The sequence below is a fragment of the Corapipo altera genome, unplaced genomic scaffold (assembly GCF_003945725.1).
Source record: "Corapipo altera isolate COAL_440 unplaced genomic scaffold, ASM394572v1 180, whole genome shotgun sequence".
Taxonomy (NCBI): Eukaryota; Metazoa; Chordata; class Aves; order Passeriformes; family Pipridae; genus Corapipo; species Corapipo altera.
Genome location: NW_020884915.1, coordinates 2,672,130 through 2,699,448, shown reverse-complemented (window position 1 = coordinate 2,699,448; position 27,319 = coordinate 2,672,130). Strand labels below are relative to the sequence as shown.

At 40.4% G+C, this 27,319-nt stretch overlaps 1 protein-coding gene across 2 annotated transcripts in view; it reads left to right on the top strand.

Annotated features, from left to right (window-relative positions):
• DOCK1 (dedicator of cytokinesis 1) overlaps window positions 1-27,319 on the top strand; it is a 280,476-nt gene that overhangs the window by 23,308 nt on the left and 229,849 nt on the right. Inside the window, exons 3-17 of one of the 2 annotated variants that reach the window (XM_027655183.1) lie at window positions 4,502-4,542; window positions 6,816-6,871; window positions 8,819-8,915; window positions 12,407-12,555; window positions 15,607-15,742; window positions 16,363-16,520; window positions 17,266-17,347; window positions 18,058-18,193; window positions 18,522-18,594; window positions 20,834-20,913; window positions 23,175-23,300; window positions 24,494-24,618; window positions 24,928-25,026; window positions 25,710-25,782; window positions 26,837-26,940. In XM_027655183.1, the coding sequence (XP_027510984.1) occupies window positions 4,502-4,542; window positions 6,816-6,871; window positions 8,819-8,915; window positions 12,407-12,555; window positions 15,607-15,742; window positions 16,363-16,520; window positions 17,266-17,347; window positions 18,058-18,193; window positions 18,522-18,594; window positions 20,834-20,913; window positions 23,175-23,300; window positions 24,494-24,618; window positions 24,928-25,026; window positions 25,710-25,782; window positions 26,837-26,940 (1,535 nt within the window). Of the gene's footprint in view, window positions 1-4,501; window positions 4,543-6,815; window positions 6,872-8,818; window positions 8,916-12,406; window positions 12,556-15,606; window positions 15,743-16,362; window positions 16,521-17,265; window positions 17,348-18,057; window positions 18,194-18,521; window positions 18,595-20,770; window positions 20,914-23,174; window positions 23,301-24,493; window positions 24,619-24,927; window positions 25,027-25,709; window positions 25,783-26,836; window positions 26,941-27,319 lie in introns of both variants that reach the window. The other variant, XM_027655182.1, reaches the window with a different exon arrangement.

Here is a 27,319-nt window from a genome sequence, read left to right as displayed (position 1 = left end):
CCAAAACCTTTCCTCCTTGATCCATGTAAAAGGGAACTTGAATGCTGAGTTTGATAATCAACAGGATGTGGAAATTGTCACAACACTTTTCAGCTCTTAATTCAGTACCGAGCCAAGCAAAATACAGCTGTTTTATTATATCCTTGAGTTGAAATTTTATGGCATGATGCAGTTTGGAAAGGTGTAAGGAACATATAACTAATCTCTGTGTGGTTTAAAATCTTGCAACTTCTTTTTTCGTGTGGAAACGTGATTTATTTCAATATATTGATTTAATTTTTTTCTCAAGACATTGATCTTTTGGGAAATCTGTGTGACAAATTTGTTTTCAATATTGGCTTAATTGGATTTTTTTATTATTATATTTACTGAAACAATGTTATTTCAACAAGAGTAACGGGCTCTGCTCATCAGCGTACAATGGAATTTTCTCATTATTCCTGGGCTGGCATTTTCTTGGAGATGAGCTTTGCTGCTCCAGTGCCAAGTTTGTCTCTGAGCAAAGCAATGGTTCTGCTATCTGACGTTACAAGCTTTAATAAAAATCTAATAATGCAAAGATTTTAAATGCAAATTGAATGATTTAAATATTGCACAGCTTTGTACTTTTATATATAAATAGATTTATTTAATGAACGTGGGAGAAACTCTGAAACCATATCAAATGCTGACTGCTGCCAAGTAAGTGGGACAGTGGAGATGACTCACTTTTCCTCTGGACTGGAATAATGGGAAGACCTTCACACTCCTCTCAGGGCTTCAAGCACATGGGATGAGGTCATGTTAAAAGAAATGCAAATAAGTCAATGTTCTTCCAAACTGCTTTACAGTGATTACTCATTAAGGCCCTGCTGTGATGGGAAATTAGATCCCATAATTCTTATCTCTCTTGTTCACAGAGCTGCCATTATTAGGTGATTATTTAGCTTTTTGATCTCCGAGTTCCTTGGTATAAAATCTGTGTAGGTTGTGCCCCAGGAGGTTTCATCCATATCCAGGTGTGTGCCTGGGAACTCACCTGCCCTCAGTCCTGCCCATCCCACTGCTGTCCAATCTCACAAAACCCCCCCTAATTATATGAACATGAGACAGAAAAGGTTTTTGAAGACTCAGTGTTTCCTTTTTACTGAGGATCTGGGATTTTGCTTCTCCAAGGTCTACCCCTTTCCCCTGTATTTAAGATTGTGGGGAAAACAGTTGGCTTCTCTCATGGATACCTGCTGTTATCATGCATTCTGCTCCTCCCACCCTGCTGGAGATTCGTGACTATTTTGAAGTAGTTCTCTGCAATAATTCTTAAGAGTAGTTTTGGAGACTGATGTGTCTGTAGGCTTTGAAGTAGTAGATTGTAGTTGTGGGTTTTTTGTGTATTTTTCCCTCTGAATCTGCACTGTTGTCAAGAAAAGCTCATGGGGAAATCCTTGCTCAGTTGGTTTTCTCTCTGCAGAGACCAGAGGATGAGCAGTTGGGAGGGCTCAGCCCCACATCCAGAGTCTAGAAGAGCTGTTTTAAGGAGAGACAGGGGTCTGTAGGAGAATGGAACGGATTGCTAAGATGAACTTTGACTGTGTGTGGGAAATAATATTTGCTTTTTTAACTATTAGTACAACTTATTTTGGAATTTGTTTTTATTACTAAACAAAAAACCTGACACACTAAATTTTAATCAAAGAAATGGCTTTTTTTTCCTCCAGAATGCAGGAAAAAAGTGTTCTTTTTCATATACAAATAATATGTAGATCCTATAAATTTGAGGTGTGGTGAGAACAGCTTCTGTTTTACAGGAGTTGGGAGGTTGGAAATGAATGTGCACGTTACACTGTTAAAGTTTGTGTTCTTCCAGAAACCAAAGTAAAGATGAAGCTACTTTCTAATTGATGTTGAAAGTCAAATTAATATCCTTTCTTTCAGGAAGAATTTTAGATAATTTATTCTTAAGTTAGAAAACTTTCTCTTACTCCTTCTAACACGTTCCTTAAGGAAAGACCAAACAAAGCCATGTAAATTCATAAATATCCTTCATTTTTTAGCAGATATCCCAAAACAACTATTTACCACATTCTGGGTTAGTACTTGCCAGATCTTTATTGTCTTAATTCTGTTTCTTTGGGTTATTTGATGGAATGGGCCAAAAAACATGATCACTAAATGTGGCTTATTAAGGTGAATGACTATGAAATGTAACAGAAAATCAACCTCAAACCCAAGGTTGTGTGTCTGAGCATCAGTTGATTTCTAGTGCTGTTGTGAGAAGGGGTTTGGGTTCCCAAATAAGGATTTTCAAATAAGTTATTTCCAATATTTTGAGAACATTTTAGTTCTTGATTGCAGGGTTTTTTTGTTTGTTTTTTAAATGCAGCAAATACTTTCTCTGTGTAACTGTTTAGTAAAGAGATGCATCATTCAAGAGTAAGCAAATATATGAATGTCTTTTGCAGCTTTAACAGAGAAACAAGTATTTCACTGGTCTCTTCCCTTAGCTGAGCGTTTATGTGGATCCGTATTTCCAGGCACTATATCCTGTAATATTTGTTAAGGGTGAGGCCTGGCCTCAAACACTTCCAGGGATAGGGCAACCACAGCTTCTCTGACCAACCTGAGCCGGGGCCCCACCACCCTCACAGGGAAGAATTCCTTCCCAGTATCCCATCTAACCCTGCCCTCTGGCACTTTGAAGCCGTTCCCCCTTGTCCTGTCACTGCAGTTCCAGATGGAGAGTCCTTCTCCAGATTCCTTGTAAGCCCATTCGGATACTGGAAGATTGTTCCTCACATCTAATCTAAATCTACCCTGCTTCATCTTAAGGCCATTCTCCCTTGTCCCATCCCTCCATACCCTTGTCCCAAGTCCCTCTCCAGGTCTCTTTGAGCCCCTTTAGGCACTGGAAGGGGCTCCAAGGTCTCCCTGGAGCCTCCTCTTCTCCTGGATGAACAGCCCCAGCTCTCTCATGTTTTTGGGTAGTTGAAAAGAGATGACTTCATGAGTTTAAATGGCATGAAGTATTCATATGTATTCATGGCAAGCCCCAGTGCCTCCAGTTGAGTCAGTGAGAGCTGCATTGGAAATTTTGGCTCCCCAGTGCACAGCTCAAGGCTGGATACCCGGCACCAGCTCCATCCAGATGCCAGCTGCCAGGGAGGAACCTGGTTGGACCTGCCTGGCCACACTGGGACCTGTACAATGAGCAGGAGTGCAACCAGTTCTCCAAGGCAGATTTTGGCTGCTCTCTTATCTGTGATCCTTGGAGCAATTCCTACTGGCTGCAAAGCTCCAGGAAGCAGAGGTTCAGCCACGAGGAGCTGTCTTTGCTACGTGGTTTTTAATCAGTGTGGTGTCCTGAGGCAGCACAGAAGATGGGGTGGGAGAAGAGATACTGTGACTGTGTGTTCTTCAGTTTGTGCAGTGCATTTGGGCAGAGTTACAGTGTTTAGCGGACTCTGGAACTTCAAAATGTTGGTTTATTCCTATAAAACTGAGGGAATTCAGTTATTTAATAGGGTTGGGATCTGTGTGTGGGTTTCAGGCAGTGGAGTTAACGGTGGCAGAAATGTTTTATCTTCTCTGCACCTGAGCTAGAAGCAGGAAGTGTTCATTTCAGCAGCAGCTGTTGTTGATATTCCTCTGAAGGCAGTGGAAATGTGAGATGTGAGGCCAGTGCAGCTTCTGTAGGGTAGTGAACTGTGATGGCTGTAGACTCCAAATCTAAGAAGATGGCACTAACCTTCCCCAGGTGAACATGGGGGTGAGCTCCTGGTGGAGTGTGAAGGTGATGAATCACTTTACCTCTTGCTGCAGGAGAGCAGACTGAAAAATCCCATGTGCTTGAGCCTTTAATTTGTGCTTCTAGTCCCAGAGTGTGCATAATGAATTTATCAGCATGTGTTGACTTCACTGAACTTTCTTCCTGCTCCAGCTGTTATTGGTTGCAATTTCTCTTGCACATTTGCTTTGTGATCTCTCCATCCTCACCCAGAGATGGATGCTTTGCTGTACAAAACCCCTGTTTGCGTGGCTCAGTTTCCATCCAGGCTGAGTTTTCCAAGAGGGCTCCTTGCTTTTATATTTTGATGTGTGAACCATAAATCACAAAGTGTTCTTGTGTTCTGATGAGATGGCTAAAGGCTGATCTACATTTGAGAACTTGCAGTTGTGCAACTTCAATAGGTTTTAAAATTGAACCAGTCAAACAGCACATTTTTGTAAACTTAATGCTCTTGAGGTGGTTTTTTGTTTATGTTGGTGAATTAGTAATTAAAATTAAGTCGATGGTAATTAAACTCATAATGTAAATATCCATCTCTGTCATGTCTTGTCCATCAGTTTGATCATCATCACTGGGATTTTTACAGCTTCCAAGATTACTTGTTTTATGCAGGATATTAAACCTGTAGAAAACTGAAATTCAGGTAGGATGTGCAGGGGTGAAGCATCATCAGAAACCTCGGTGCTGGGAGGTGACATGAATGAACTTTGTCATGCTTTTTCCCTTTTTCCCTTCTAGGTTGGTACAGAGGTTACACACTACGGAAGAAATCCAAGAAGGTGAGTGTTGCCAGAGCAAAGTGCTCATTTTTTCTCCTGAACAGAGATGAACTTGTGGCATTGGGTGTGTTGATTTGTGGAGATCTTGTGTGCTGGTCAACACGTGTCCACTGATCACTGTATTCCCAAGCTCTGCTCAATGTGAATTTTTCAGGCTTAAAAAAAAAGAAAAAGGAAACTTATTTTAGCAAAACTCAAAAGGTGAGTTGTATATCCACCTCTGGGGGCCCAGCACAGGAAGGATGTGGACCTGTTGGAGCAAGTCCAGAGGAGGCCACTGAGGTGATCAGAGGGATGGAGCAGCTCTGCTGTGAGGAAAGGCTGAGAGTTGGGATTGTTCAACCTGGAGAAAAGAAGGCTCTGGGATGACCTAATTGTGGCCTTCCAGGACCTGAAAGGGCTCCAAGAAAGATGGAGAGAGACTATTTACAAGGGTCTGGTGTTACAGGACAAGGGGGGATGGCTTCAAACTGGCAATAGGTTTAGATGGGATATTGGGAAGGAATTCTTGGCTGTGAGGGTGGTGAGGCCCTGGCACAGGTTGCCCAGAGAAGCTGTGGCTGTCCCTGAATCCCTGGAAGTGTCCAAGGCCAGGTTGGATGGGTCTTGGAGCAACCTGGTCTAGTGGAAGGTGTCCCTGCCCATGGCAGGGGGTGGAACTGGATGAGCTTTAATGTCCCTTCCAACCCAAACCATTCTAAGATTCCATTTTTTGCGATGTCAGGGTATATTGGTCACTACATGTGCTTTAATGTGCACCATCTTGTTTTCTGCAGTAACTGATGTACCAAGTCTTTGGCTCAGTAAAAAGTTCAGAACTTTATGTTCTACTTGGTCTATTTAGAGCCTGACACTTTTTAAATAATGTATTACTGGTGAAAGCCAATTGCATCTTGGAAAGGGACACGGAGCTCTACAATGGGATTTTTCAGCCCTTCTCTGGGAGAAGGGGAGGAATCTTCAGCAGTGTAATTTCAGGCTGCAGTTTAGAGCAACCTTTCTGAAAAATAAAAAGAAAGGGAAACCACACAAATACTGGTTGTAACGTCATGTTTTATTTTTTGAGCATTTTACTTTATAGTAGTAATTAACCAGAATTAAACATCTTCTGATTTTGCTTCTTTTTTTTACTAAAACACCAAAAATGTCATCTTTGCCTCCAGAGGTGTGTTTTTAGTTGCTCTGTATGTCTAAAAGTACAGAGCTGTGTGGTTTGTCCCACCCATTTCTTTACCAGACCTGGTTTTCTGTTCTGATATTTTCTTTTTTATTTTTTGGGAATACATTAAATTTCATACAAACTATGTTTTACAAATGTGCCTTGTACAGCCTAAGAAGAAATTACACGTTCTTCTTGGTTTAAATTAAGTCCACATGTTGCTGCACTTCTCTGACTGCCACTAAATGCAGTGACTTTTATTTATTTATTTTTTAACTGGGATGAAAAAAAAACCACCTTCCTCTTCCTGTGCCCCCAGTGGCTTTCTAAGAATTCCTGGTTTTGCATTCCCATGTGATAAGAAAACTGAACTTATACCTTGAAGGGTGAGGTGGAGGAAACTTGCTTTCCCAGCTTGACTTGAATTATTTTTTAATATGAGCTTACGTTATTTTAAAAATATTGTTGTATTTCTGGAATCTTGATTGATTTAGAATATTTTTTCAGAAAAACTGAACTGGTGTCTTGCTGTATTGGGTGTTGAATTGGTTTTTGGCTTGTAGTAGTAGCAGTAGGCTAGTGGTAGGAGACAATTTGGAATCAGGAACAACATCTTGTAGCGGGGTCAGAAAGCTTGGTAAGATGTGAGGAAAAGCAAGGAGTGGAGGTGCGTTCTAGACAAAATGTCATTTTTGGAGTGGATTATGTAAAATCATCTCTTTCAGGCTGTGAAAATGAAATCTGTCTTAATTATGACCTGAGTATAATGATCCAGGGACCTGGAGAATTGTGGCAAACTGTGCTTCCAATAGGGGAGGAAAAACCCCTCTGTGGGCCAATTCTGACAAGGTGTCTCTGCTGTTTCCTTCAATATTGTGAAATTTAATTTAAAAACACTTGATCTGTATTTGCTAAGGTTGCAATAATACCTTCTTGAGAGGGCGTGCAAAGTGTGTGTCAAAAAAATCCCAGACACAACTACTGTGATGTTTAAGAGGATGTGAATGGCTCTGCAGACCCAGCAGTGTCTTGGCATATTTTTAGGTAATAAACACAAGATGTTGTGTGCAACTGGTTATTTAACACGTTTCTTTCCTCTCCCTCCCTCTCCAAGGGCATATTTCCTGCCTCCTATATACATCTGAAGGAAGCAATCGTTGAAGGCAAAGGGTAAGTTTGATTTGAAAAGAACGAAAATCCATTTTCCTGTTTGTATTGATGTAATTTTGGTGTACTAACAAGTGACTTAGGCTTGTTTCCAGTTAATCAAGGAGCTGCTGATGGAAAATGTGTGTGTTTGGTGTTTAAAATGTTTTAAATTATTAACTCACCTCACGTGGAAGGTGGTGTCACATCAGCAGAGCTGGATAGGGCTGCCTCAAGCTAAAGCATAACCTTCTCTCTATTCATGGAATTAATAATTTATCATTTCTTTTTATAACTTTTATTACTGTCTAGACTAATAATTACCTAGATTAACTTCCTTCATTCCTCCATCCCTGCCTTCTGCTTTAGTCCAGTGTCAGTTTTCTCAGCTTCTTTTATCTTGCAGCCCTTGAGTCTTATGGCTTCTGTCTGGTGTGTTAAAGAGGCCTTTGATATGAGACACCTTTCTTTTATGCACATGAAATTGAAGTAATTTCTTAATTCTTCTTCAGTTAATCTTGTAGACTGGTCTCCTTGCTGAAAACCATTATCCAGGCATTGTTTTCTGCCTTACTGAGAAGTTATTTTGTGTCCTCTTCCCATCCTTGGCATGTTCAACACTAAATATTTGAGCTGCATTTATTATTTAACAGCTGTTCAGATCCTAATATGTCAAATCTGCTTTGCTGGACATGCATGTAAAAGTTTCTAACATTGATATCAAAGTTTAGTTAAAAAACAGGAAAAAACCCCAACGAAATCCCAGAGAGAAAAAAAAAAGAGTGAAATTATTAAATAATTACCCAGGTATGAAATGGAGTGAAACAGGGTTAAAATATTTTATTCCTTTGTGCCTGACTTATTTTTACACACCGTTAAATATGTAAATGATCAAACTTCTAATCATGAGATTGCTGCATAATGACATCTTTCTCCCTGATTACAAAACTGCCTTTAAGTACCCTACTTTGGAAATATTAAAAGATCTAGTTGGTGTTTCTTACTTTCATGGTACACAATTTTAAAAAAAGTCATACAGAAACTTTGTGGTAAGAAGTTGAATGCCTGAGTTTTTATTGCAAGACCAATATTTTGAGGGGAAAAAAAACCAATTACAGATTAGTATTGTTGCATTGTAGGTTGTGTATATGTGGCTTTTATCTGACTTCTGGTGAAATAAATGTCTCAGTAATAAATGTTCTGGTGAAGCGTGTCTTGATATCCTTGTGAGTATGGAAATAAGGAGAGGGTGGGAAAAGTTGACAAGGACATGAAGTGATAGGACAAGGGGGAATGGCTTTAAGATGAAGAAGGGAAAGTTTGGATTAGGTATTGAGAAGAAATTCTTCCCTGTGAGGGTGGTGAGGCCCTGACACAGGTTGCCCAGAGAAGCTGTGGCTTCCCCATCCCTGGAAGTGTCCAAGGCCAGGTTGGACAGGACTTGGAGCAACCTGGGCTAGTGGAAGTGTCCCTGCCCATGGCAGATCTTTAGGGTCCCTTCCAACCCGAACCATTCTGTGATTCCATAGTCTCAGCCCATCCAAGTACCCTTTATGTTGTGTCCATACTGGTTTACCACTTCAGTATCTCATAACATCATCTTTTTGCTTATAAATTTATAGTAAAGGATGTTATTTTCAACCCTGTATTATCATCTTTGGAAATGAACAGTTCCTTCTTAGGAATGGTTCTGGATTAGATGATTTAGATTGGACATTAGGATAAAAATTTTCACAGGAGGGGTTGTCCAGCCCTGGCACAGGCTGCCCAGGGCAGTGGTAGAGTCACCATCCCTGGAAGTGTTTGAAACATGTGGATGTGGCAGTTGAGGACATGGTTTAGTGGTGAGCATGGTGATGCTGCTGGTTGGACTCGATCTTAAAAGTCTTTCAGACCTTAAGTTTCTGTGATTCTGTGTTCTCACTCAAATGTACTACTTAATTCACCTCTTTTTTCCCTCCTCCTCCTCAGCCAACATGAAACAGTGATCCCCAACGAGCTCCCCTTGATTCAGGAGGTCACCACCACACTCCGGGAATGGTCCATAATATGGAGGCAATTATATGTTGTAAGTAACAACTGAGGAAAACATTTACACTGGTAATGGTTTATGGAAAGAGTAGTGCTGGGAAGGGAGAAGAAGGAAGGAACTGCTAATGGTGAAGGAAGTACTAATGCAATTCCCTTTCTCTTACTATTTCTAGTGACTACTTGTAGTATTGAAAAGCTCTTCAGCATCTTCTCTGTTAAATCAAAAAACCTCTGTAGTGATTCTCTTGCATGTTTTCTCAAATCCCATATATTTATTGTGCAGAATCAGTTTTTTAGAGTGTTACCTTGATCTAGGAATAATTTGTTAAGGAATTATGACCCATTTTGCATGGGGGTTCTGGAATACATTGGATTTTTAAGATGTAGACGGATTTGGAATAATCTATTATATAATAATATTAAGAAAATGGTTTTGATGGCAGTTCTTAAGGCTGTCTATGTTATGAAGTAAATGAATATTTAATGTTGAGTTTGCAGATGTAAACTTAAACCTTTGTAAAACCATCTCTGTAGGCCTTTTTCCTCTCAGTATTTTTGTACTTGAAGTTAATTGTTCCCAGTTTATCCTGACCTTTAAGTTACATACCTGATTATTTTCATATGCTAAGGTTTCAAGCACATAAGAATGTATTCCTAGAAATTTATAGTAATAAGCACTGGTAGTCTCTCAGATGGGAAAACAGGAAAACACAGATGCAAGTGCAAATAAGTAAGGTCAAGAGTTTAAACTTACACCTAAAAGTGCAATTCAGATGCAAAGCAACACCTGCTGTGAGATTTAAGGTGCCTTGGCTCACACTTCTCCTGCTCTCCCGTTGCAAGGTCACTGTAACAAGATAATGGGAACATGAAAGTCTTTTATTTAAAGTTAGATTTAATTCAGAGTCTGTTTCCTATAAATGTGTTTGAAATCTTCTATCATAAAAGTGCAAGCTGGGTAATGAAGGCACCAACTGGAAATGAAGATGTTTGTGTTGACTAATGTGGTTTTTAATCACACCCATGAAAATAAAGATTAGAAATACAGTGTAATGGAAATGATGCAGTGTTGCAGAGTAAAGGATGAAGGATAATATCTTAAATGAAGAGAAGCAGATTGTGTATTAAAGAGAGAGCTTTAACATGATGTTATAGTAGAGAGGTTGTGCTGAGGAGCAAGGAAGAAGTAGGGAGGCAGAAGCAAAGCAGGAGGAACAGAGTCTCAGAAGGGCACTGAGAACAGCCTTGCCCTTAGTTCCATTGCTATAGAATCATGGAATGGTTTGGGTTGGAAGGGACCTTAAAGCTCATCCAGTTCCACCCCCTGCCATGGGCAGGGACACATTCCACTAGCCCGGGTTGCTCCAAGCCCCATCAAGCCTGGCCTTGGACACTTCCAGGGATGGGGCAGCCACAACTTCTGTGGGCAACCTGTGCCAGGGCCTCGCTACCCTCACAAGGAACAATTTCTTCCTAATATCTAATCTAAATCTTCCCTCCTTCAGCTTAAAGCTGAGTTCCCTCTTATCCTCACACTCCATGCCCTGTGGGCTGATGAGGACACTGAGAATTACATTTTGACCTGATGTCCCTCTTAGGGGATTATACTGAGTATGAAGTCTGGTATTTCCTAATGTCAGAGAAATGCTGCTTTCTGTTAATTTTTAACATCTCGTTTGTCAGCCATTTATTTCCATGAACACATGTGACAGCTACACCTTTTGGAGTGAGTCCAGAAGGGGTCATGAAGTTGATTAGAGTGTTGAAGCATCTCTCCTACAAGGAAAAGCTGAGAGAATTGGGAGCCTGGAAAAGAGAAGGCTTTGGGGTGAAATATTATTTTGGCCTTCTGGGACCTGAAGGGGGCCCACAAGAAAGGTGGGGAGAGACTATTTGCAAGGGCCTGGAGTGACAGGACAAGGGGGAATGGCTTCAAATTGACAGGGAGTAGGTTTACATTGGATTTTAGGGAAAAATTCAAGGCAACCCTTGTCACAGGTTGCCCAGAGAAGCTGTAGCTGCCCCTGGATCCCTGGGAGTGTCCAAGGCCAGGTTGGACAGGGCTTGGAGCAACCTGGGCTAGTGGAAGGTGTCCCTGCCCATGGCAGGGGGTAGAACTGGACGAGCTTTAAAGTCCTCTTCAGCCCAAACCATTCTAGGAGTGTGATCCATCATAAACAATGCTTCAGTGCTTTGCTGATAATTTTGAGTTCAGGTGGTGCCAGTGGCCTCAGTTTGGTAGCTGAAAGGGTTCCAGTCCCTGTCACAGCTTTACTCTGGGTAGGTAGATCACTTCATGAGTTTGTGTTTGAAGGATTAATTGTGTGTGGTCAACTGCCATAAAGAGCACTGGTGCAGTGGGATTGCTTTATCAGGGGAGCTTTGTTTTACTGGAGGTAGCTGGTTTCAAACTGCAGACTACACAGACATTCCATGTTGTCCATATCTTGCGTATCAAAAACCATTAAATGGGCACATTTATGCCTTTATTCAGTTTGTCATTCGAGTTTAAATATTGAATGGATACTCGGCTTTCATTTCCACAAAGCAGAGGACATGGCATGTTTTCCCTCTCCCCAGTATATGATTGCCTGCAGCATTGAAAATCAGGAGCCACTTTCCCATTTGGATTTGTCTGTATTTAGCTCCCAGCCATATGTGCCTCTTGTGTCTTTCTCTGCTACATTACAGAGCTTTTAATAATGGGTATTTTCTCTCTGTGAAGGTTCTCCCACTATAATCAAGGCAGCTTTTGGATAATCGGAACAGACTGAAGTCTTTAAGTTTCACAGTTAGATATCCTTTTTCTCAGAGTCTTAGAATCATTATGTTCTTTTCCTGCATCTTCTGCAGTTTTTCTTTATCTCTTATATAGTGGGGAACTTTATTGTAATTATTTAATTATTCTTAGGTTAACTGAGTGTTTCCAAGTGAAGTTTGTATATACTGCTGGCACTGTTTAATATCCACAGTTCCAGGCTTTAAAAATAATTCAGGTATTTAACTTCCTATGAGGTTTAATGTTTTCCTGGTTTTTCACTGTCCTTTAGCTGTTACCTGTGGACTTGTAAGATACTGATGTACTTGGGGCTTTGCACCCTGAGGGATTTTAAAGTGTTGCTCTGAAGGTTTAACTAGGGAGGGGAAGGATTCTCCAATCTGTTGCAGATGGACTTTTGCAGAACTTGAGCGTCTTGCTGTTAAAATGCACTGGTTTAGTCCTGTTCTGCTCAGGACAGAGAGTCATTGAATAAAGTTACCTGTGAATATTCCCCTAGAATGCCTGAATACAGCATGACCCAGGTTTTAAGGTGTCATAAACACAAACTTTTACACCCATTTAGAACCCTAAAGCTGAATGTCAGACTCTCTGTATTCGGTGTTCTGTGCTATAAAAAATTTAAGCTCCCATTTTAGAGCTGTTGTAGACTTTTACCCTTTAAATTCATGTTTTATAATTGCAATTAATTCTGTGTATTTTAAAAGGGCTTCAAAACTAACTTCTGCCCCTTTTTTCCCTCCCAACAGCAGGACAACAGGGAAATGTTCCGCAATGTGAGGCACATGATTTATGATCTCATTGAGTGGAGATCCCAAATCCTGTCTGGGACACTGCCCCAAGATGAGCTCAAAGAACTGAAAAAGAAAGTGACTGCCAAAATTGATTATGGCAACAGGTTTGTGAATGGTATTTTCCAAGTTTTTGTGCTTTTATTCCTGTTTTTATGGAGATGTGATAGTTGTATATTAACAGCTCTGTTAAAGCAATGTAAAGATTGAAGTTGATGCAGCATCTTTATAATATGTAAAGTGGAATCCATATATCTCTCTCATGATGATGTTATCAATTTGTTATTTTTAAGGGCAATTCAAAAGTGCAAGTTTTGCTTCCATTCAAAATATGACTTAAATTCCACTTGCTTCTGCAGCACAAACAGTTGTGGCCCTCTCAGCACCACCAGCTGTGTGTGCCCTGGAGTCACTCAGCTAAATGTGATGGTGAAGGATTTGGCTCAGAAGCATCATTTAGCTCAGTGTTCCTCTATTTCCATGGTATCCAGCTGGTAGCAGAAGATTAACAGACAGATTTCATAAAAGAAAGTATCTGTTTAGCAGAAGAGAATTGAAGTTGGGAAGGAAATATTGACCAAAACCTGTAGTTTGCATATGTTAGGTATTTTAGTAATGTATTCTCTCTGCAAACAGTCTGGATTTAAGCATAAGTTTTTAAAATAAAAGTTGTCTATACAGTTATAACCTTCCATTTTGATCAAAAATGAAAAATCTTGTGTTGCACTTCAGTCAGGACATTATTTGAAGCAGTGTATTGAACACTGAGAGACAATATTGTAGTACTCCCTTCCAGTCCTACCTGTTCTGTGGGATCCTGTAGTCCTGCACACCTGGGGACTGAAAAAGTTTTCACCAAACCAGTCTTTAAATCCTTTGTGATGTAAATATCTCATCAGATTTTAGCTATTTGTGCTAAATTCCTTAAGAACTGCCAAATTTGCAGTATTTGTTTGTGCACTTTATCAGCAAAAACTGTGATTTAAAAAAAAGAAATGAAAAAAATAGTGACTACATTCAGTCAATAGTTATCATTTATAATCCAAGATATGGACGGCTGTACCTCTGTACTCAATTAACCAGATGTTGTTGGTATTATTTGTTTGGCTACTGTATTTTACCATCTGTCCAAGGAGTTGGTGAAAGTTACTTTGAATAACCTCCAGATGCTCGGCCTTCAAATACAATGGAACATCTTGTGCTGTGCTTTATATTCATGATGTTCTGATGGACTAATTAAGTGATCAGAATGTTCTCTGGGGGGTGCAGGAGGGAGGTGAATTCCAACTTTTGAGTAAATATTCACAACTGAAAGATAACATATGTTTCTAATAGTCCTACATTTATTGTGTCTAAAAGAGGCATGAATGGTGATTTCAGTGTCCAGACAGAAAGAATTCATTATGTGTTTTATAAATACGAAATGATCTTTAAGGTCCCTTCCAACCCAAAACATTCTAAATGTTTTCTGTTCTAATCATACCCAACCTTTTCCTGATTTGTGAAATACTGATTTGTAAATAAGATTTGTTTCTATGAATAGAGCGAAAAGTTTTTTACAGCATGTTGTCAGAATAACTGAGGAAGTAAATATGGCCTTAGGAATCTGTATTTTTAATATCTTTCTGAAACTGGGTCAGGTAATTTTGTTGTGAAAACGTCTTTTTTTGTTCGGTTGCAAAAATCTGTAACTGGGACACTTAGGAAAAAAAATCCAGATTTTTTTCCAAGCATCATTTGCAAGTTAAAGGACGAAACAAAGGAATTGAATCAAAGTGTTTGCTTTGACTTATTTGACAGTCTGTGCAAACGTTCTTGTCCCATTGGTGTTGTAGGCCGGGTGATGAGCCTTTCCCTGAATTCCTGAGGTACCATTTCCTCTGCTCCAGGCAGTTCCTCCTATGGAAGGACCCTGCAGGACTGACAGTTCCAGCACAAGTGCTCAGTGGGTGTATCCCCTGCTGTGGCTGCTGTCCAGGAAACAGTAGTAGGGAGGAGCAAGACTATTTTGGCTGCTTTTCTGTTTGCTTTCAATGATGAAACTGTTTTCTTGCTAAAAAAAATTCATCTGGGAGCTTGATATTCCAGGGATGTTCGAGTTTCATGGTGGCTGCAACCAGTTGGGAGGTGTTGCTTAAAAATCTTCTGCCTTCACTCTGCAACTTGAGTGATGTTTCTCTCCCCTTGAATTAATTCAGTGCAATTAATTGGAGGGGTTTGTGTGTTGACCATGTTCCAGGCTTTAACACCTCCAGGTCTCCCTCTGTGCAAGAAGGGATGAGGAGGGATCCTTTAAGTCCATGAAACTCATCTTTGTCTGCCACAGCTCCTGTTCTTTAAGTGCTTTCAGGTTTTGTCCAAGGGGGATTTACTTTCAGATAAACCACGAACCTCTGAGTAAATTATCAGACACAGCAAATTTGATTTAAGCTCGTTGATCAAACATTTCAAACCCACAGTTACAGCAGCTCCATCATGAGAGCTGAGTGCAGAGTCAGAGGGAGAAAATAGGGACCTGGTGGATTGGGATGGAGGTGAGAAGGTCAGTCTTAGGGAGAGGACCTGACTTTTTTAATCCTTGATTCTGCTGCCGGCACTGTACCAACCTGGAAAAATGTGAAAGGTCTGTCCTAAGACTGGTTTTGATTATGACAGAAACCTTTCTGTCTGCAGAAGGTAATTGTGGATGTTAATACCCTACTGACACAAATCTGGCTTCTGCTTTAAAAAAAGGGAAACAACTCATGCCTGTTTGGTTCTTGTAGGGTTTGGGTAAAACAGGAATTTGCTACTTTGGAGGAGAAGGTGGAGTGGGATGGGATGAAAGGAACTGCCTGTGGTGGGACTATAGTGTTTGGTTGTTAGATGAATCAGAGGAGGAGACAAAATCTCTTGCAAATTTAGTTGTTTAAGAAATTACTTCCACAGCTTTTCTGCTGTTTTGTTTACATCAGTTCTCTCTGTGCTGTGGGAATAAGTGATTTCCAACCAGGAATGCTTATCTCCAGTGTTGGTGACATGTTAAATTACATTATCATGTATCAGATAATGCATTTTTCTCTCATATGTCAGGTGTGCAAGTTAAACACTTGGCAGGTGATTTTTAAGCCTTTATTTGAGCGCTGTTAATTCACAAGCATATTTTCTTGTTTGCTTAGAATTCTTGATTTAGATCTGGTGGTTAGAGATGAGGATGGCAACATTTTGGACCCAGAGCAGACCAGCACCATTAGCCTTTTCAGAGCGCATGAAATAGCTTCCAAGCAAGTTGAAGAGAGGCTACAGGAGGAAAAAGTAAGATATACTGAGCACTGTGGCTTTTTCCTTTCAACATAAGACTGTAAACTAATTGGATGACTGTTGTTTTTAGCATTGCAAATGCGGAATTTGATATTTTTGTGAAGAGTTATCAAGCTTAAGCATTTTGTGAGAACTTGTCTGTCTTAGGCTATTTTTTTAATCTTCCTTTAAAGGATTTAGTAGAATTTATGGTCGAGATCTGTAAGTTTGTGGGAAGTAGAAATTGTGCTGTTTCCTTTCCTGTCTGTCTTGGTGCTCTGTACCTGTCAGAAAAACAGCAGGCAAAGCAAGGAACAAACTTCCTGGGTTTTGTCAGGTATATTCGAGGCTCTATTTTTTCCTCCATATATTTAACTCTCTTTTTAATAACTGAAGACATTTCTCTTCCCTGTTTTTTTTTTTTCTTTTACTCTCTCCTTACGGTGTGGCACTTGAAGACAGATCCAGAAAACACTGTCATAAATCCTGATATAAACAAAGATCAAGAAGTAGACACTTAAAAAAAAAAAAAAACAAACCCTTCTTCTGTCTGAAAGGTTTTAGGAAAGTTTTACAGCAGAAGAATATCAGTTAGGGTGAGTTAAACTTTATTTTCTTCTGTTCTTGAATTGCAGTCTCAGAAACAGAATATCGATATCAACAGACAAGCCAAGTTTGCTGCCACCCCTTCCTTTGCTTTATTTGTAAATTTAAAAAATGTGGTCTGTAAAATAGGAGAAGATGCTGAAGTCCTCATGTCTCTATATGATCCACTGGAATCAAAATTTATCAGGTTAGTGCACTCCTCAGTGTAACCCCTAAGCTGTGCTTACTCAGTTATAGTAGTGAGGTAGTTTTGGGGCTCATGAAAGTCAAATTTCTGTGAAAGGCATAGGCAAGTCCCTGGGTACATCTGAGTTTCAGGGTTGTGCTGTTCCTCATCAGGCTGTCCTGTGGTTCCCCAAGAGCAGATCTCATGTGAGAGGTGAACACACCGGCAAGGTATGAGCCTCCCTTAGCTGCAGAAATTCTCCCACTCTGTTGCTGAGGAGTTGTTTGCATTATAAAAATAATATACACTAAGGGAAATGCTAGCTCTCCACTACATATTCACTTGTTCAGGATAAGCAGATGGGGTTTAAAAGAGTCTTCTGTAAATTCTGAAGTTGATTTTATCTGCTTATGTTAAAGGGCATGCAGTGATAGGACAAGGGGAAAATGGCTTTAAGCTGAAGGAGGGTGGGTTTAGATGGGATATTGGGAAGAAACTGTTCCCTGTGAGGGTGGAGAAGCCCTGGCACAGGTTGCCCAGAGAAGCTGTGGCTACCCCATCCCTGGAAGTGTCCCAGGCCAGGTTGGATGGACCTTGGAGCAACCTGGGCTAGTGGAAGGTGTCCCTGCCCATGGCAGGGGGTGGAACAACATAGTCTTTAAGATCCCTTCCAACCCAAACCGTTCTGTGATTCTGTTGTTCTATGAAATAAAAAATACCCCAAAACTCCCAATACTGTTGTTTGTTTTTTTTTTTTTTTTTTCAGTGAAAACTACTTGGTGCGATGGTCGAGCTGTGGGCTGCCCAAGGACATCGACAGGCTGCACAACCTGCGTGCCGTGTTCACCGTGAGTGTGGCCTGCTCTGAGGGTGCTCCCGTCACAGCTGGGGGGTGACAGGGGGATACGATCTGTGTGGGGTTACCTCTGCAGGGAGTGTGGCTTCCTACAAAAAAAAGGCTGGAGAGGGACTTTGGACAAAGACATGGAGGGACAGGACAAGGGGGAATGGCTTCCCACTGCCAGAGGGCAGGGTTAGATGGGATATTGGGAAGGGATTCTTCCCTGTGAGGGTGGTGAGGCCCTGGCACAGGTTGACCAGACAAGCCGTGGCTGCCCCATCCCTGGAAGTGTTAAAGGCTGGATAGGATGGGCCTTGGAGCAACCTGGGCTAGTGGAAAGTGTCCCTGCCCATGGCAGGGGGTGAAACAGGATGAACTTTAAGGCCCCTTCCAACCCAAACCAGTCAGGGATTCTACGCTGGCAAAGGCTCATGTGAGACATTTCCCATGAGTGATCCACTAAACATTCTCAACACCAGGCTAGAACTGAAACGGCTCTTCAAATTTTTAACTTATTAGAAATGGTTTGGCCTCCAAAGCAATTAATTTACACAGAAGTCAAGATAAGATGTTTATATACTATAACAAAAACACTTTACCCTGGTGCCAGAGGCTTGCACAGCGGAGGCAAATTCTGAGCAGCAAACCTTCTGCCTACTGAAATGGAACTTGAAATCCAGTTATTATGAAGTAACCTGGTGAAACTACTCTTTCTAGGATCTGGGCAGCAAAGACCTGAAGAGAGAGAAAATCAGTTTTGTATGTCAGATTGTAAGGGTTGGCAGAATGGAGCTGAGGGACAACAACACCAGGAAACTCACGTCCGGACTGCGGAGACCTTTTGGGGTGGCAGGTAACTGGGCTGGATCTGTCCACATCATGTCTTCCTCAGAAATTGGATGTGTGAAACTCCTGTGGGGTTGTATAAACTCAGAGTTGTTCCAAATGTAATCAGACTGATGTATCAAACAAATTACTGTAACTTCCAGGACTTGTGTTAGAGGTGCCAAAGGTTATTTGCAGTGTGTTGTTGTTCCATAGGAAAATTCTGAGATTACATAGTTAATAATTCTATCCTTCTGCTGGGTTGTTGTGGTGCTTCTAGTCCCCCAGGGTGTTCCCTTTGCCCCCCTCTTCCCATGTTAATCCCTTAATTCAGTACCCTTTGTTTTTCTTTGCAGTGATGGACGTTACTGACATAATTAATGGGAAGGTTGATGATGAGGACAAGCAGCACTTCATCCCATTCCAACCGTAAGTCGGAAAGAGTTTAAAGAATAACAGAAGGGAAAATATTAAGAATTCAACTTTGATTTTTAAAAAACAGTCGATATTCTGAAATTATTTTATTTAGTGAGGTATTTTATCTTGAGTAGTACGTGCTAATATATCTTCTTGATTATTTCCCATTAGTCACAACTTTTGGGGTTTCTTAAGTTTGAGTTTAAAACCTGCATTCCCAGTTTTGCAGCATTGTTTTGTTTTTATTTAAAGATGTCAGGGTGATAATGTGTAAGAGGTGAAACACTTAAATAAGTTCATTCTGAGTTTATCTCTGCCTGAGATGGATAAAGACCAGCAGTGTTACCAACATCCAGTGTAGGTGACTTCTGTGGATTTAGTAAATTATAACATTTGTCTTTTCCTTGGTAGGAGATGGAATTTCATAGCCACAGTAATGAGAATCAAAACAAAAACTGGGGATTTGAAGAATGGCTTGATAAACCTCCTGCAGTATCTTCTCATAATTCAACTTTATCATGCAAGACTTTTACCAGAAACCTTAAATATTATGGTGGTTGGATACACCTGCTCACAGAATCAGGGAGACCAGTGTCTACATGGACTTGGTCTTAATTCTAGTTATCTGAAACCACAGACCTTCCCATGCTGACTCTGAGCTTGTTGACGTGGAATATGTAGATATGTGCAGAGAAATTGCTTTTAGAAGCAAAAGCTTATTAACAAATGAGAATGTGTGGGAAATACTCTGTTCCATCCATAGATCATCGGAGTTTTTATTGTCCTATGAAACAAGGAAAGGTAGAAGGATAAGGCAAATAAAAGTGCATAAAATATGGGTGTTTAGTTTTCCCATTGTGGGAAATGCTGGAGTGCCATCTGTTCCAAAAGGCAAAACATAATTATGGGACCTAAGTTCCTTGATTAATACACTAATGGTATTCAGAGGGGGTTTAATAATATTAAAAAGAAAGGAAGCTTGAAATAATGTTATCTCAAATCAACTTTATTTTGAAAAATAGGCCTAATTCAGGAAGCCCTTGTGGTTTGAAGGTGTAGGGCTGGTGAGAGGACTGCAAGACATGCAGGTGCTGCAAAAGGTGTTAATGAGAAAATCAAAGTACAATTCCATTTTGCAAGGAAACCATAGGTTTTTAGGGAAGAGTAGCATATGTTTATTGCAAGGTAAACAATAGCAAGTTTATTTTTTAGTGAGTGTGGAAGTAAGCAACGAAAATGAACATTTGTGTATCAAAGTGGATGCTAATGGAACATCTAGTTTTCTGCTCCATTAACACTGATTTATTTTTTTCTGTGTAGACAAATCAGATTTTTGGAAAAGATGTACAATGTGATTTTTATTTTTTCTTTCCCCCTGTAATAAATTAAAACATTCTTCTGAAAAAGTATGTTCCAAAGAACATGAATAACATGGAATCGCATGCTGAGCACTGGTGTCGTTATTTCCAACGTAGGCTTATGCTGTTCATATGAGCCACATTTTTCTCCTCATTCCATGCTTTGTTTCTGTTGTACCACACACAGTTCTGTTTTCACATCTTTGTTTGTTTGTATTCATTCACTAGCCACCGACACAATGGCTGTCAAAAGCACTTGCTGAGATTACTTCAATGCCACTTAATGCTGCTGTTTATTTACAGTTCCCATCTTTCCGTTTATTCTCCAAGTTTAACAGAATGTTTGGGTTATCTGCTTTTCTCCTCCTTTTTCTGTGAGATTTATGATAGCTTTTCCTTCAGACACCCTGCACTGCTGCTTTACCTGTGGAATGGCAGAGGTGACCCTGGAGGGTGTTGCAGGCCAGCCTGCTGTATATATGTATTTATATTAAAGGGAAAACTGCCTGTGTAGGTTTTCACTGCTTAACTGGGGGTTCTGAGGTGGGAGACCTTCCTCTGCTCACGGAGGAGGGCAGTGGGTCTGTGCATGTCCCTGAGGGGAGCAGTAACACGCCAGGTGTGCTGTACTCTCTGGTAGACCAGCGTTCTTCTGATTAATGATCTTCCTCTGTCTTTCTTGTCACCTTTCCTGTCCTCTGTCTTGCGTTTACTAATAAACACTCTTTGTCACAACTATGATACGATCTTTTGTGTTCCCTTGTCACTGTGACTTCTGGTTTTCTGTGCCCCTTTGTTTCCTGGTGTTGGTCGTCATGTGCATCCTCCAGGCTAGCGTTGGATGACGCCATTCGACACAAGCAGCTGAACATATCATCCCGTTTTTCACCCAGGGTGGCAGGGGAGAATGATTTCCTTCAGACTGTTATAAACAAAGTGATTGCTGCTAAAGAAGTCAACCACAAGGGTCAGGGTAGGTGCCCTTCTTTATCTACACGGCTCGTCTCCTGATTTGCAACGTGATGATGATTTGAATTTTACTTGTTCGCTGCTCTTTGGTGACAGAAAAGGTGTTGGCGTGACTTGTTCCTCCCTTCCCGCCTTCAGGGCTCGTCCTGATATCCCCCCCTGCCCTACATCTTTTCCCCCTGCCCCATGTTGACTCTACAGGTTGTATCACTGCTCATCTCTTGGATGTCTTTGTGTCTCTACTGGAGCTACTGGAGAGATGATGAGGGGTCTGGAGCATCTCTCTTATGAGGGGAGACTGTGGGAGCTGGGCCTCTTTAGTGTGGAGAAGAGAAGGCTGAGATGGGATCTCATCAGTCCCTATAAATATGTCCAAGGGGTGTCAGAGGATGGTGTCAGACTCTCTTTTTGGTGATGTGCAGCGATGGGATGAGGAGCAATGGCCATAAACTAAAACAAAAGAAGTCCCACCTCAACATGAGGAAGAACTTTGCATGGAGGGTGGCAGAGCACTGGAACAGCTGCCCAGGGAGGCTGTGGAGTCTCCCTCTCTGGAGACATTCCAACCCCACATGGATGTGTTCTGGTGTCACCTACTCTGGGTGACCCTGCCTTTGCAGTGGGTTGGACTGGATGATCTCCAGAGGTCCCTTCCAACTCCAGCAATTCTGTGATTCCATGCTGGAAATTATGTCTCAGGAGTTGGCCGTTGTGCCCTTGAGCTGTGGATTTTGGCCTCCTCATGTCAAAGGAAGAGATATATTCTCTTCCTTCTTTTCCTTTGCCCTATTTTTCCACTCTGCAGCTGCACTTGCAACTTTTGGCTCCCTCCCAGGAAGACCAGGGCATTGTTCCTGCAGCACTGCCCCCACCTGAGCCTGCAGGTGGTGAGGATGGAGCCCGAGCCCTCTCAGACCTGCAGTGGTACCTTCTCTTAGGGGCTGCTCAGAATTCAGTGTACACAGCTGGCATGAAACTCAGCTTCTCAAGTCTGGGTTGGTTTATTCTTGTGTGTATACAGAACTTCATGATTTGTCCAGTTATTACTGGCTTCAATATTTTCCTGGGATCCTGGATTAATACAGAGTTATGCAAACTAATGCAGAGTTTTCCCCAAACACTGTGTTTCACTGTATCACTTAAGCACAAGAGACCCAAGGAAGATTATATGCTTTTTCCCAATTTTTTTTTTTAACTAATTAATAGCAGATAAAAATCTACATAAACCTTATTTTTTAATTATCCTTTAGCTAAAGAGGAAAATTCAGATCTGCTTTTCCTCCCCTTGTTTTCACATACAGCCAGTGTGTATCAGAAAGGAGGAAACGTTTCAGCTTTTTGGATTAATTTCAGATTCTTTCTCTAAAAAAAGGAAAGAAATACCCAAGCAAAGAAGGAAAGATTGAGTTATTCCTTACCCAGTCAGTGCAGGTACAGTTGCTGTTTGGTGAAATAGCTACTGTCAGAACCATCTCTGGCAGCAAGTCAGCACAGAGCCTTTTACAGAGATAACACAGAGGAGACAGCAAGCTGCCAACTGTGTACAAAATGAATGTACAGTTAATTGTGGTGCAGGATAACCCACAATTTGTTTCATAGATGAATATTTTTGGGGTGTTTATCATAGATTTTAATTTGAGGATTTTCCTCTGCAAATTGCTGCTGTGATTATTTCATGCTTAAACTTGATTGCCAGTCACTTTACCAAGTGAAAGACTTTTTTGAGGTTGAGGGGTTTTTTTATTTTTATGGGTTTTTTCCATTTTGGCATCTTTCTTTTTACTGTACCAAGCATGCTTGATGTTAGTTGGCAAAGCAGCAGCTTTTTAGTGGCTTCTTTTGCTTCTGAAGAGAAAAATGTCAGCTGTGTAAAGCTGATGCTGTAGATTTCTCTGTGCTCAGAGCAGTAAAAACAACTTATGGGGTGGTGGTGATGAATCATTTTGGGGTAGGGATCTACTGGTATTCCTTGGTTATAATACTTTATTTTTCCATGCAAATCATTGTTACCTCTTTTCTTTTTTCCAGTTCAGTTTCATTAGCAACACTGGAACATCAGACATGCTCATATGTGCTTCACTCATATTTTTCCTTGAAGTGGCAGGGTTTTTTGAGTGTTTTAAAATACTTTGTGTCCTAAATGTTATCTTAATGTGTCTTAATAATTTTAATGTTCTTACATTTTTTCAATTTGTAAAAAGAAATCTTTAGTAACTAGGAATAAACCCCACCAGTTTAATAATTGTGGGTTTTTTTACACAACAGGTTTGTGGGTGACTTTGAAACTTCTTCCAGGAGATATCCATCAGATTAGGAAGGAGTTTCCACACTTAGTGGACAGGTCAACAGCTGTGGCTCGGAAAATGGGCTTTCCTGAGATTATTATGCCTGGTAAGCCAGTATGAATTAATGCTTTGTTATATTTTAACCTACTTTAAATGTCTGTATATATGGAAAGTTTGGGGGGGAAATGAAAAAATAAAAAATTTGGAGTATGTTGCACATTAGAAAAAACGGGTCATCAAAAGATTTTGTCTCCAATAAATGTAAAATATTTAGTAATACCTGCCACATGTGCTGCATCAATAAATGAAAGTACCACTCCCTCCAAAAAAACCATGAAATCCCAGTGGCTGTGGAAATTCTCCTTTTTTCCAGTGGAAAAAACCCCCTGTATAAAATGCACGCTTTATATCATCCCTGTAGCAAGGGCACATGTAAAACTTATCTCTTGTGATGAATCCAAACCTGAAACAGTTTCGGAGGAACAGGCTTGATTTAGAGATATGCAAGTCTCATAAGGTTTGTACCAGATTTAGAGAATGTATTTGAAAGAAAGCTGTATCATCTTTATTTAATATGTGTGTTCAGAGGATGTTTAATTCAGGTGTTTACCAAAAAAAAAAACAAACCACGAAATGGAACGTGGTGCTTCTCAAAATAAAACCTGCCACAAGCAAGAGCAGAACCCTGCACTGTCCTCCTCAGATTGATGGACTCTAGAGGATCCATGAGATGTTTCCAAAGCCCATCCCAGTTTCAGGTCTCCCTGTGGGTGCTGGCAGATGTGTTTGTCAGATGTTTTCCTCTCTATCCCGTATGGTGGAAGTGCCTCAGCACCTTGTTTTGATCATATGTTGGCACATAAACCCTCTGCCTTGTGAAATTATTGGAAATCCCTTGTTTCCCCAGTTAATTTTCAAAATTTCAATTGAATCGGGGTGTAGCTGAAGAGCATTTTAAGACATAAAGCTAAAAACAACCCTCCCCTGCAACCCCCAAACCAGTGAAAACATCAAACCACTTCCCCAAGTAACAAGTTTAACAGAACTCTGTAGGCTGTTAAATATTTTTAAATTGCAAAATACCTGTGCATGGGCTAAATTTACAGCTGTATGGAAACTCATTCTTCCAAATGAGTAATGAAAATTGTGTAAAACTAAAACAGGTGGAACTGTGGTGTTTTAAATGTTTTACCGTGTGTAAGTCTGATTGATTGTTGTTTCTGTGTGTCACTGGTTTCACAAATCACTGGGTTTACTGTGAAAATTGTGAATTACTTTGTGCTTTGCTCTGCCTTTCAGGTGATGTTCGGAATGACATCTATGTCACCTTGGTTCAGGGAGACTTTGACAAAGGCAGTAAAACCACAGCAAAGAATGTGGAAGTTACAGTGTCTGTTTATGATGAAGATGGCAAGAGATTAGAGGTATTAAAGTATTTAATGTCTGGGGATTTTGATTTTGATACATATCTGTTTAAGCCTTTTCTACATCTTTTTCTGTACTTGTCAGCTGAAGTCCCAATTTTTATTTTCAACCACACTTGCTCCTTTGTCATAATTAAATACATCTTGCCATATCAGTGATGTCCTTTGATATTAATTTCATGAGGAGCTTTGAGCAAGAGCCATTCTGTCTTATTTTGACCTACTTCACTGATTTTTGTTTTGTTTATTTGAATGAAAAAGACGAGTTTGAGACATACAAACACTTTCTCTTTTGTTTGTGTTTTGAAGAGTGTTATTTTTCCTGGTGCTGGTGATGAAGCCATCTCAGAGTACAAGTCAGTGATCTATTACCAAGTAAAGCAGCCTCGCTGGTTTGAGACTGTAAAGGTATATAAACTCTTAAAATAACTTCCTCTGTGTGTTAATATGCATTAAGTATATATTTCAGTGAGAAAGCTTGAGAAACAAACCTGGGGAGATTCAGGGCTGGTAGGACAAGGAATAGTTCAGCTAAGGAAGGCTTTGACTTTTATTGCATGTTGAACTTTATGTCATCCTTTGGTCAACTGTTGTGGGGGCCCTCCAACATCTCTTTAGGAATGGTTTGCTCTATTTCCATGGAGCTGACCTAGAGAGGCAGAATATTAAGGTTAAAACACAATTGCCATAGCGTTGAACTCATCACTGTTTTGGGATCTGGCTGATTGTGCTTTAAGCTTGGTCCATTTGCTTGGCTAATGACCTTTTCACTTCAATGCCAAGTTTGGATATTACAGAGGAGGCTGATGTTGGCTGCATAAAATACATCCTGTCTGGCTGTAGGCAGTGGGAGCAGGGTCTGTGTGCTGAGAAGGGACTTAGAGCTGCTCCCCACAACGTTGTTTTGAGTCCAAAGGTGCTTTTGTTACGTCTGTGAGACAGAAAGTGGCAGAAACCCAGATGTTCTGCTGGGATTCTTAAACATTAATCTTTTTGGAAGTGCCAGATGTCTTGCTGGAAGATGCCTAGGTGAGATTTTGGGTGCTGTACTGACTGTTTCCTTCCTCCATCCTCTCTTCCGACGTGTGAAGGTCGCAATCCCCATCGAGGACGTGAACCGCAGCCATCTGAGGTTCACCTTCCGCCACCGATCCTCACAGGACTGTGAGTAACTGAGCCTCTTCATTATGGCTCTTGTCACTGGTGCCAAAATCTCCTCAAACAGGCATAACATTCCCAAGCTGTAACTGACTGTTGCCATTTTAGTGCAGGATTCAGTTTCCTCTTTACGCCTTCCTCACTCTTACCTGTCCACAGCAAGTTTTTCCTTTCCTGACCATTGTTTTCTCCAAATCAGGTGAGAAGGAGTAAATGGAGTTTATTGCTAATGGAATAAATCTTTCCATTAGTAACTCTCAAAGGGGTTGTGGTATTGTATCTCTTAGAGTTAAGTGGGTAGGGAGTAGTAAAAATATTTACCAGTGGTTATGTGAAAGAGTTTACAGTTAGCTTAGCATCAGAAATTAAAGACTTCGGGATTATGAAGTTTGATTAATAAAATATTTACTTAATTCAGAGCATGATAGTTGCTGAGGAAAACAATGTACCAAAGTCAGTGTCGTAAGTGTCAACATTATGACTGTGTGCTACAAATTAGTAGCAACTTTTGACTGTTGGTTTTGAACAATGAGAGCAAACAATGCATTTTCTAGTTCATGTTGCTGTAGAGTGGGTCAGTTTTCAGAAGCTCAGGCAGTTCAGCTGTGTAATTATGGATCCAGTTTCTGTTTTGCATCTCATGTTCCCCCTTCAAATGTCTGTTGTCAGGGCTCTGTGCCCTGGCATCCTCAGTGCTGGTCCTTAAATCCTCATTCTTGCTTCCAAACACTGCCGTTCTTCTAAAAAACCTGGACTTTCTAAATGTGTCACATTGTGGTTTTATTTTTAAAAAGTTACCTTAATAAAGCTTTTGGAAAGAACAGATAATATAGAAATATGAAGCATCTGATTACTGTTGGTGTGGTCAATTTATGTGTTTATTTTGCATTTTTTTTGGTTCTGTCTCGTGTTTAGAAGACTCTCCTAATTCCTTGTACACTTTGTTCATAGGAGAATCTTTGCTATGATCACCCACATCTTTGAGTTTTAGGTGTACTGTCTGTAGAAGTATCAAATACTTAATTATGTGGTGATTTGTCTTTTTTCTTTTTTCTAACAGCCAAAGATAAATCTGAGAAAATATTTGCCCTGGCATTTGTGAAGCTCATGAGATATGATGGGACAACTCTGAGAGATGGAGAACATGACCTTATAGTTTACAAGGTAGGATTTTGACTTTCCATAGCTCTGCTGACTGACTTCTGTTCCAGAATTCCCCAGAAAAATGTGTTCTAGACTGTTCTGTAGATCAAACAACTAAATAATAAGTACTGTGCAGTTTGTGTGTGTGGCAGATTGAGGATTAAAACTTGAATATGTTTTTTCTGGGCATATTTTAATTTCAAAGGCACTTGTTACTTGGTTCTGTGTGGGTTGGGAGAAGTTACTTCTGTAGTCCTTTTAAATTATCACATCTTGTCTCTTATCTTGGTGCTAAATTTCTGTTGTTCAAGACCCACTGAATAGGTCCAAACCTAAGAAAATCTACTGTAAATGTTAAAATTTTATTATTACCAAGGTTTTTACTTCATATTTTCTCGTG